Source organism: Canis aureus, chromosome 6 (assembly GCF_053574225.1).
Source record: "Canis aureus isolate CA01 chromosome 6, VMU_Caureus_v.1.0, whole genome shotgun sequence".
In the NCBI taxonomy this organism is placed as follows: domain Eukaryota; kingdom Metazoa; phylum Chordata; class Mammalia; order Carnivora; family Canidae; genus Canis; species Canis aureus.
In genome coordinates, this window is record NC_135616.1 from 61,214,578 (window position 1) to 61,226,783 (window position 12,206).

Genomic DNA, 12,206 nt, shown 5'->3' on the forward strand with positions numbered 1-12,206 from the left:
GTGAAGGCACAAATGAACAGATAAGTAGCCAAAAATGTTTTTTATGTTACAAGATATTGAATAATAAATGGTATTTATTTTACTGGAACTTAAGGGAAGAAAAAGAAGTACAAATGAAGGATTGTACTTCCATAATTTGTTCACAAAAATATTTTAAGATTTCCTTATAATTAGGATTACGAAAAACATTAAATGTAGAAGTCATTATTCTTAATTATTTGGTCAATCTGAGATGATAGCTTTTAACTCCCTGCTATGAAATATTAAGAGTCTGAAACATTTCCTTTTATCTTCCTTATTCACATCTACCTATTTTTGTTAATTTGTTTTTATCATTAACAAGTTTGGTAACACTTTCTTCTGGCTTGGTAATGACCATCCCCACAATTGTTTCATCTTAGTGTATATTAAAGTTAATTCAATGATCCCAGAAAGGAAGGGGTTGGAGGGAGGGGCAAAAGGGATGAAGGGGGTAGGAGATATAAGTTTCCAGTTATGGAATGAATAAATCACAGAAATGAAAGGTACAGCACAGGGAATATCGTCAATGGTATTGTGATACGTTGTATGGTAACACATAGTAGCCACACTTACGATAAGCACAGCATAACCAATAGACTCGTTGAATCGCTATCCTGTACAGCAGAAACTAATGTAACACTGCCAACTATACTTCAATTAAAAAATAATAAAAATAAAATAAATTCAATGAGCTTTTTCCATCTGAGGCTAAACTTTTCAAACTAATAAGTATCTTGTTTGTGCATAAGTATGTCTCTGCAACTTTTTAAAACTGGATCTGATTAATATTACTAAATACAGGCAGCATTTGTGATGATCTTTCTCAAAGAATTTGTATTTATGAAACATCTTATCTTAAAATCTGAAGATACTGGGATCCCTGGGTGGCGCAGCGGTTTGGCGCCTGCCTTTGGCCCAGGGCGCGATCCTAGAGACCCGGGATCGAATCCCACGTCGGGCTCCCGGTGCATGGAGCCGGCTTCTCCCTCTTCCTATGTCTCTGCCTCTCTCTCTCTCTCTCTCTCTCTGTATGACTATCATAAATAAATAAAAATTTAAAAAAACTGAAGATACAATGCTCAATCCATCTTAATATGTCCATATTTGGGTGAAATTTGGGAGAGAGTACAAACAACATTATTATTAAATTATATTAACATTTGAAATGTTTCCAACTCACATCGCGTGTAGAACATAAGCCTTCACTATTCTCTGGACCCAAGAGTTTCTTCATGTTTTCCTTTATGTTTTCTTTTCTCTGTTGTCTGAAAGCTTTCTCCTGATCACACAGAGCCATACTGAATCGGAGGTCTGGGGATGAACTGTATATAAAACAGACAGTCATGAGCCAACATCCCCAGTAACCCTGTTATAAATCAATCAGTCCCAAGTAGCTACTGATACATGCTCATTGCTCCCCTCAAGCCATTTCCTAGAAAGGGACCCGAAATAAGGGGATAAAATCATGGCAGTCTTAAGCCTCATGTTCCAAGGCATGTTTCCCAAAAATAAAGAGTATGAGATGTTTAAAAAAACAAACAAAAAAACAAACAAACAGCCCCCAATAAATTCATCTTATCATGGTAAAGACTTTATCTTTTAGATCTGTTTGGCACAGTATTTCCCACATTTCCTTGACCAAGAATTCCTTCCCTGGGCCCTTCATCCCCTACTTCTTCATGACAAAACACTAACATCCCAATCTTAATGAATTGCCTTGTCAACAAGATGTCCCCCCGCACCCAAATAAGTTATGGCTGGAGGATTTCAGAACCCTTACATGTATATATAACCCTTCCTTTCTAATAATGGCAGCAGCCACTTCTCAGAAACCTATACTATGCCAGAAACCACATTAGATATATAGGTATGTATCACTGCAGAAATTATGGGAATGGATCTTATACATTATTATACAATACATTATTTTTATAACTCCATATCACAGATCAAAAACACTGAAGTTCTTATTGGTTAGGAGCACAGAGCAAATATGTGATGTATTTTCCACAATGCAGCAGCAATGCCTCACAAATGAGACAGGTCCAATACTGAACTCTAAAACCAGCTACTGAATTTAAAAATAGTAAAAAAAACAAACCAGAACAAGAAAACCTAGAAATCTATGTTGTAATGTGAATAAATCCAAACATAGGAAGCAAGAATTTCACTAATAGTATACCTCCTTATAGTATACCTCCTAATAGTATAGCCTCCTTACTATTCATAAAAGTCCTTCCCTTCAGAATCAATTAAGTTGAAGCATCATTTCTATTAATTCAGTGTATTTCTTCCTTGTGAAATGTAGACCAAAAGAAGAGACTTCATTGCCTCTGGGCTATGTACTCTGTAATGATATTTGATCATTACAAATAATATTTTAATTACTACTTCTCAAAGGACAAATACAGATAACTCACAAAAGAGTATATATGATTAAAAATGAAAACCAGTAGAATATTTAGCTTCATTAGCAAATTTTTAAAATACTGCTATTGTTAATAATTTTTAAATTTAAACTCAATTAGCCAATAATAGTACATCATTAGTTTCAGATGTATTATTAATAATTTTTATGAAATATTTGAAGTATCTATTTTCCAGTACTTGGGGGAAAGACAAAGTAACAATGTTATCATATGTTCATTTTGGGAATATAAATCTGCAAAAACACTTTGGAAGTGCTTTAGTGATGAGCACCAAAAATAATAAAAATGTGTATTCCTTTTGACTAAGTAACTCTATTTTTGGACGTCTACTTTAAAAAAATTAACTGTAGGGCTCCTGGGTGGCTCAGTCAGTCAAAGCATCTGCCTTCTGCTCAGTTTGTGATTCTGAGGCTCTGGATTGAGCCCCCGTGTTGGGCTTCCTGCTCAGAGAGGAGTCTGCTTCTCTCTCTGCTTCTCCTGCTCATGCTCTCTCTTTCTCTCTATGTCTCTCTCAAGTAAATAAATAAATAAAAATCTTTAAAAAATTAACTGTAAATTTTGAAAAGATCATTTAACCATATCATCCAATAATTTTTAAAAAACCGTCAGTATATATTAAAACATTGGATTACACAGTTATTAAATTTGATTATTGAGGCTTAGGAGGAAAAGAGGAAAAAAGGAGGAAAAGAGTGAATGAGCATTTTTTAAGTCAAGTCTTAGAGTAAACTCTCTATTATTTATTATAATATATTAGATTGAGTACCTTCTAACCATTTTAAGAAATAAAAATCTCATTAGCACAGTTGTCTCTGTTAATCTACCTCAATTGTGTTTCCTTTTCTGCTCCTTAGAGTAACCATTACCTTAGACTTGCTCTTTACTATTCCAATGTGTTTATTTATAATTTTATAGTATATATTTACATCGCTAAGTAATATATAGAGTCATTTTACATGTTTTTAATTTTTTTATAAATGCTATCAACTGTATGTATTCTGCAATTTCTTTTCCATGGAACATTTTGTTTTTGAGATTCATATAAATAGATATAGAAATAGAAAAAATTCTGAGATGCCTGAGTGGCTCAGCAGTTGAGCATCTGCCTTTGGCTCAGGGCGTGATCCACGAGTCCTGGGATTGAGTCCCATATAGGGCTCTCTGCATGGAGCCTGCTTCTCCTCCCTCTTCCTGTCTCTGCCTCTCTCTATGTGTCTCTCATGAATAAATAAATTAAATTAAAAAGAAATAGAAATCATTCAAACATTTTTACTACTGTGGAGTATTTCCATTATATGATTATAGTGTAATTTATGTATCCATGCATATTGAGGTTGCTTCTAATTTCTGTAAACTATTACAAACAGTTTTACTATGAATATGTGTTACACATGTGGAAAATTTTTCTGTTTCGTATTAAATAAAATAATACTTTTTCTAAAGAACATCTCATGAAATCATCATCATATGCTTATAATGCACTGTTTTCTTATTTTACAAATGAGTAAAAAAGTGATTAAAAATCTTTCAACTGTTAACATAATTAGCAAGAGGCAGATTTAAAACCAGGGCTTCTTATTCTGGAACTCATGCTCCTTATAATATACTATGATGATCACTCTCTTATATTAAACACAAGGAGTATGATTTTTTAAAAAATCTGTGAACAGAGCAATGAACAAAGATGTTTAAAGATATTAGCAAAAATATGTAAAAGAAAATTTTAAAATGTTGAGTAATTTTATAAATATAGTAAGAGAAGTTTGGTTCATTTATTTCTTCTTTCGTGTATTATCTCTAATTTTCTTTCTTTTTCTTTTGTATTTGCCAACATATAGCATAACACCCAGAGCTCATCCCATCAAGTGCCCCCCTCAGTGCCCATCACCCAGTCACCCCATCCCCTGCCCACCTCCCCTTCCACCACTCCTTATTCATTTCCCAGAGTTAGGAGTCCCTCCTATTCTGTCACCCTCACTGATATTTCCCACTCATTTTCTTTGCTTTTCCCTTTATCTAATTTTCTTTCTTGATTTTATTTTATATCTAATGGAAGACATTCCATTGAAAGTTTTTTCTTTAAAGAACATTTCCATTTCAGCGTCAAGACAAACACATAAAAATAGAGTTTGATTAAAGTTCATTATAAACATACAGTAAATTGCTTCTGGACACATGTACCTTATTTAGTTGAGTTTTTTCCTACATTTTTTGATAACTATGTTTTGTTACAGCAAATTTCTTTTACATAATTAGTCCTAATTACAGCAATGAAGATAATTTTCCATTAAGACAAACAGCATGACTTCCTTGTCAGATAAAAATTTTTCTAATCTCATGCTAAAATATACCACTTTTAAGCAAGAATCAATACAATGCAGAATAACACAACTCAATTGCTAGGACTATCTTTTGATACTTCCTGACATATCTTGAGGGACAGTGGTAATTTATGTAATAATTTACTAAGTTGAATCAACATGTTACTGGAAACAAAATAAGAGAAAGAAATACTAACCAATATCAATGCAGCCATCTTCATTCATTTGGCAAATCACATGAAAGAAGAATGTTATGTATTTGGGTAAATTAAATGTGTACTATTTACTTTGGTAAAACCCACTTCAACAGGGGAAGTTCAAGGAGACCCAGAGAGTTTGAGGGAGGTGAGATGTAGTGAACTCAGTGTTAGATCCTGCTAATACTCCAGGCAGGCTTGACTCCCCTAAGATGCGCCATTTGAAAATAAATAAACAATTTTCCAACATTTGTTTTGGAGACCACTTTGAAAGAGCAACATGCTTCATGGAACTTTACTACTTGTAGTCCTACTGATCTCCATGAATAAAAACAGTCTCAATTTTCAGTTTTTCATTTTTATAGCTTCCTGTTTAGTTTACTTTCATGTTTTTGAATATATATCTGAAACAACAATGAAGAATAGGCTTAAATAACCGTATCTGTTCATTTCTACGGGAAATGAACCTGAAGGAGGACTCTTTCTAAAAGCCCTTATTACTGACCTTCTAAGCCCTAAACTTTAAATAATAAAGACCAAACTACAGGAAAATTAAGTAAAGATATTCAATTTATTAGTTTTTAGTGCAGTAATCATTAGGGAGGAGTTAAAGAAAAGTATAATGTGTTTTTTATGTTCAAAGCGGTCAGAATTATTTCATATTTTCAAAGTTTACCCTTTAACAATTAAAATAAGTCAGCAGATCACTCACAGTATTTTCCACCCAATGAAATATAATGCACTTACCAAACTTCAAGAGACATTTCCAGAAACATTTCAGTGACCTAGAACAGATGTATTAATCAGATTAGGTCATAAAATGGATGTGTGTTACATATAATGCAAACAAGGTCAAAACAATTTTTAAGTGACAGGTTATTTTTAACCTAAAAGAATCCTAAAACTAAAAGTAACGAAGTTTCATGAAGACCCTAAATTATGAATGCATTTCAATAAATATATATATATTGCTATTTTTTGTGATATAAATCTATTTAATTGGTCATTTTAGTAAACATAAGAATTGCCTCTGGTTAGTTTTTCTTCCTTTGTTAAAATGAAGTAGTTGAGTTCTACAATCATTATGTGTGAAACATAAAAACTGCCTGAGTGCTAAAAACTATGAAGATGTTGTGCTTATTTTTCAGGAACTCCCCGTGGGTCAAGAAAGCCTAGCATTTGTGCATTTATGACAAGTGTGGGCTGTAATAAACTGGAGACAGAACACCTATCCAAAGTGGCAGCAGGACCAGAAGCCAGCTCCTGTGGCCAGCTCAGGAAGCATCTTCAAATGGGAGGTGGGTCTCAGGTTTTTATTTTTCAACACTGTGTGAGCCACCCAAGTTTATGGGAGTACCCAGTTCTGCCAACAGGACAATTTTGGATTAATGGAAAAGACAGTGATTAATATCTACAGAGAAAAAAGGTGTATTAAAAGGTATCTTTCCAGAGACTATATATCTGTTGTATGGAAAGATCCTCTCAGTATTATCCCTGTCATTAGTTAGGAATAATGTAATTTTATATTTTTTTTAAAAATTATTTAAATGCAATTAACATATAATGTATTATTGATTTCAGAAGCAGAATTCAGTGATTAATCAGTCTTATATAATACCCAGTGCTCATTACATCCTGTGCCCTTCTTAATGTCTATCACCCAGTTAGCCCATTCTCCCACTCACCTCCCCTCCAGGGACCCTCAGTTTGTTTCCTATGATTAAGAATCTCTTATGGTTTGTCTCCCTCTCTGATTTCGTCTTGTTTTATTTTTTCCTCTCTTCCCCATGATCCTCTATTTTGTTTCTTAAATTCCACATATGAGTGAGATCATATGATAATTGTCTTTCTCTGATTGACCTATTTTGCTTAGCTAATATCCTCTAGTTTCATCCACGTTGTTGCAAATAGCAAGATTGCATTTTTAATGGCTGAGTAGTATTCCATTGTATGTATATACCACATCTTCTGTATCCACTCATCTGTTGATGGACATCTGGGATCTTTCCATAGTCTGGCTGTTGTAATTTTAGATTGTTGTGAGAACCAAATGAGAAAATGTTTTGAAGGCTGCTGCCTAATTGTAAAATGGTGCTATAATTTTTATTTTATCAGTTAGCATAGAATATAGTTAGAGTGAATCTGTCCAATACCTTCAGATGGAACTCAGATATGCCTCTTAAAAGGTGAAGAGGATGTTTTTAGAAGCAACACAAAATGATATAGATTATTGGCTTTGTGTTCTTTTTAGTTTCAGAGGATGGAAAAAAACAAATTAGAAGCTTTCCAAAAGGTTAAAGTAAGTTCATGGCTAATTCTCAGGACTGCATTTTATGAGTAAGAAAAAGGTACTGAAATCATCTGTACAAGAATTTGCCTCTCCCACTAAACTGTAAACTTTATCTTACACAAATCTCTATTAATAGTTCACTACACAATTTGGTAAATAACACATAATCAATAAATACCTATTGAATTACTGTGCATGTGTGCATGAGGGGAGCACACAAGGCAATCTTTCCTTGTCAAGAAACATTTCGTTGCTGCTAAATATAAAATCATGGGTTGGTCTAACACAGACAGCGGTTCCAATGAAATCCTATGACCTTTATGTATCAAGGCAGCATATCAAATTACTTTTAAGTTAACAAAATATTCAAGAATCCTGGTACAAACAGAATTACACATGCCCAGATGAATCAGAGTTCAGTTTTAAGTCAAAAAGGTGACTGGCTTCTAAACAATTAACATAACTGCTTTCTACCACGCTCAGACCATGTCCCAGAATATCATGTCTACTCCCTATTTCTAAATTTCAAATAGAATCTTTCCCAAAGAGGGCTTGGAAAACTTTATAGTGAATGAGGTTGCTTTGGATATTTAGGGAGAAAAACAAGACATGGGTAAAACATGGTCTGTTTTTTCCCCAAAAAATAGATATAAAAGCTGGGGTTAAATGAGACTAGATTTATTGTTTCTATCTCCAGAGGACAAACATATCACAGAAGAATGGAAACTAAAAGAACAATGTTGCAACCCTTTGTGAAGTTTTCTAACAAATGGAAAGATTCAAGGCTGAAATGGGCTTCCTAGTCCAAGGTACCGCGTCGTGACACACTTGAGAAAAAGATGGCTCCCCCAACTGGCAGGTCCCTAAACAATTTAGATCTTAAGATATTCAATGTCTAGATATATCTAATGTCTACCTGTCCTGACAACTTAATAAATAAAAGGAAAAGCAACTGTGCTATGTTCATGGTCATATTTGTCTTCTGCATAGAATATCTACATCTACCCACAGTGCTTCTTGGCTAAGACATTCATAATCCTACACTGATTGATAAGACTTTCTAAATGAAGGCAGGATAAGAGAAGGGAAGACACTGGATTTTCCCACCATGTGGAGCACTACAGAATGTGTTGTGATGGGACTAGTCAGATGGGATCCTCACTTCCACGTGTTGCCCAAGTGGATCACCCACCATCTGAAGGAAATTTTAAATTCTCCCACTTGATGTGCTATACTTAGACATGCGATGAAGATTGACATTTACAATCCCTCCACACCCTTTGACCTGAAACACGTAGTTCAGATACAATAGCCACAAAAACATGTACTTCCTGTGAGGCATTAAACAAGTATTGTAAATTCCTTCCCACACACGGCATCATGGTCTTCCACATTGCTTGCAGTATCAAAGCAGTTTGAAGGAAAGGTGACCAAGTCTCTCTGGCTCCCTCCCCCTCCCCCATAATGCTTAGCTAGAAGCCAGACAAATGAGAAGAACTCCACCTCTTCTAGGAATTATAAATGTAAGAAGCAGGCTGTACTCATTGTACATTCTTGCGAAAAACAACAATCTCATCTTTGAATTCCACAGTGGAAAGCAATTTGAGATGCTTACAATGGAAGCTGTACACCTGGGAGGGAGAAGGTGAGGACCTAGAAGAAAGAAACTATATAAAAGAAGCAACTTTAGATTTAAAAATAATTTTTAAAGTATTTAATCCACTAATTCTCTCGCAAACTTTTCAAGGTCATTTTGAAATGATAAAGATAAAGCAACAAGCATAGTGACTGGTATTGAGGAGGTCATTTAAAATTATTATTACAAAAAGAAGCACACAAATGATTTTAAACTTGAGAACCTGTCCTATTAGTAAAGAGCTCTTCAAGTATGTTATGCCTTTGCTGATCAGTATACTCCAGCATTTACAACCTTTACCATCAATAAAACATTATTTTGAGTTCTGATCCCTCCTGGCTTAATGTCCTCTTTTCCCCTCCTTGATGGACAAAAAGAGAAACTGATCACCATGCAGGTTCAATAATCATTTATATCTTTTGAGTGAATTACAGAATATTTTCTGCTTTATCTGTATATACCTGACCTGTACATGATAAAATTAAAGTTGTATTTAAAAATAAGGGCCACTTTTACTAAAAATCATGTTTCCATACACTGCAACTCTATCCAGTGAAGAAGGAAGGGAGATGGATTTAAACACGAGGCAATTCAAGTGTAGAGTGGAAATCACAATTCCACCAAGACAAACCAGATCATATCTAGGCAAATTTTGCAAGTTTAAAATTCAATGAGATACTGCTAAAGTCACTTTTTAAAATATATATGATGTTTATTTTTTTTTAATTGAGACGTAACATTTAACATTATATTAATTTCAGGTATATAACACAATGATTTAACATTTTTATACATTGCAAAATGATCACCACAGTAACTCTAGTCAACATATATGATTTGTTAATTAAAAAAATTTGTATTTACTACCAGGAATCATCTAATCCATTCATCCAAGAATTGTGGCCCCCTAAATATCCCAAATGGTCTTAAAAGATTTGAAAGATTAAAAAAATACATTATTTGCCCTATAGTCATGTTCCACTCTATCATGCAGGTTTCCTTCTTACATTTGAGGATGATCTCTTTCTCCTTGATATAAGGTCCCTTTTCCGTATGTAGAAATTGGAAATTCTAAACCAGATTTCCTAGAGCAATATTATCAAACCAAAATGCTACTTCTTTTTCTACAAATGGGAAGTTCTCAGACTCTAGTTTCTCCTCTTAATTTACCTTCATAACTCCTGTCTGAGCACTTCTCAGGTTTTTTGTATTTCCCATAAGTGTACTCATTTATCCATTTATCCAAAAACGATTCAAGCACCTCAGGTGTATCAGGCTAGGTATGCAAAAGTAATTAAAGTGAACATATTCTATTCCTTGATGGGAGTTAGGTCTAGTAGAGGACCCAAGGAGACATAGCATTCTAAAATGCCCTATAATTTAAAAGTTATAAATTAGGAAAGTGTCAAAAAAGACTCACTTAGGTTTTCATTGCTGGCACCCCCAAATAAAAATGTGTTCTCTCTTAAAGCCAGGAATGCCTGACCTCTATGTCTGAACTCTGACCTGCATCCATCTGCTGGCATTCACATCTTAGCCAAACATCTCCCAGACTTCTCATAAAAGTATACAGTTCTCTTGTTTCCCTTTCAAGCTCTGTTTTGTCTCATTCACTTAACTAAATTGTAGCCTTAGTCTTCATAGGTCAATACAGTTTCCCAAAGAAAATCATCCTGACACTTCACATTCTGAATTCAGCATCAAAACTACCATCTTTTTAAAGCTTTGCCATTCTCTCTTCTATAGAACCTCATTAATTTTCAAATTTGCAGTCATGAATAAGCAATAACCAAAGAAAGCAATCAGCCAGAATCAGATGTCACAGAAGCCATGAGACAAGGCTATTTTTAACCAATACCACCAACATCTAAATAAAGAGGGCAAATAAAAGCACTGTGCCATGTAAACTTTAGAGGCTACCTCCCTCAAAGTATTGGCCAAAGCAAACTAATTTCATCTAAAGAATAAAGAAGTGTACTCTTACTTATCGTACTTTAAAACCTCTGCATTTTTAAGATTCTCTGAAGTGGGTCACTTTGTTTACCCAAAACACACCAAATTCGAAAGCTGTTATCTCTCCACATCTTATTCTATAAGCTACAGCCACACGTGATATATTCAGTAATGGATGACTGAAATATTTTTGGAGTGTGCTAAACGATCACTAAATTTATAGGCTCTACATCTAACTTCATTCTGGTAAGTTCCAACAAATAACTAATTTTAATAGTTAAGTCCGTTTCATGAAGCACATGGCAAATAGTTAAATCTGGCCAGTTACAATTAGAATGAGAATATCTAATATTTATTTAGTGCTTACTGGGCCAGGCACTATTCTAAAACTTTCCATTTATTGATTAATTTAACCAAACCACAACATTAAGAGGTAGGTACTATATACAACCCTGTTTCACAGATGAGGATGCACGGCAAAGAGGAAAAGAAAAAAATAATCTGTTCAACATTAACATGGAGAATAAGTAGCAGAATCATGATTCCAACCCAGGCAGTTGGCTGGCTGACTCTGAGCCTGGAGTCAAAAATAGCAGGTCCTGCCTATTTCTTTCAAATGACAACTCTGAAGCTCTCTCACTTTGTGACTGCAATAAACACAACCTAACCTTAAATGTCAGCTAGAAAACAAAACAAAATGTGGACCCAGCCCTAAGAATGGCTTTCTCCTAAAAACAACAAATAATGATAAACAAACCAAAAAAAGTTCAAAAACTGAATGATCAATCGCAGTCTCAGGAAGAGCCGGGTCTACTGTAAATTCCCGCTCTGCAGCTACAGCTGGTCCTCGCTGCCACCAGCAATCATCCCACTCAGCTCTCACACAGCAGACACAGGAAAGCTGCTGCCACACTGACTTAGCTCAAGTCACCCTGAGCTCCTCATCCTTGTCCCTTGCCACAGAAGTGGTCTGCTAAAGCTGCATCAACCTTTTGGTTTTCACTAGGAAACACTGTTTCTTTACCTACTAACTTGTTGCTTACTAATAAATACACCTGAGGAAGAAGCCAGATCCTGTTTGCTCCAAATTCCCTGTTACCCAGGCAAAAATCTTCCATGATTCACTACTATCGGTAAGAAAACATCTAAATTCTAACATCTGAAATTTGAGCTCTGCTGTAGTTTGATCCCAGTGTACCCAACCTTCCTTTATGCCCGTGCTCCGCTCCCATCACACTGCTCTAGGCCCGTTTCCTGAACACACTTGCCCTTCCAAGTCCCATGACTATGAGCAAAGGCTCAGGCTATTCTCTTCACCAGAATGGCCTTCCACCCCATTAGTGATCCAACCACATCCTT

The 12,206-nt window shown here is 34.9% G+C and overlaps 1 protein-coding gene across 10 annotated transcripts in view; it reads right to left on the minus strand.

Moving 5' to 3' along the window:
- The window catches only part of PLA2G4A (phospholipase A2 group IVA), a 150,883-nt gene that overhangs the window by 69,003 nt on the left and 69,674 nt on the right, over window positions 1–12,206 (minus strand). For all 10 annotated transcript variants that reach the window (XM_077901893.1, XM_077901890.1, XM_077901889.1 and 7 more), the window contains 2 exons: window positions 5,716–5,753; window positions 1,202–1,343 (listed from right to left, as the gene is read on the minus strand). In XM_077901893.1, the coding sequence (XP_077758019.1) occupies window positions 1,202–1,343; window positions 5,716–5,753 (180 nt within the window). The remainder of the gene's footprint in view (window positions 1–1,201; window positions 1,344–5,715; window positions 5,754–12,206) is intronic.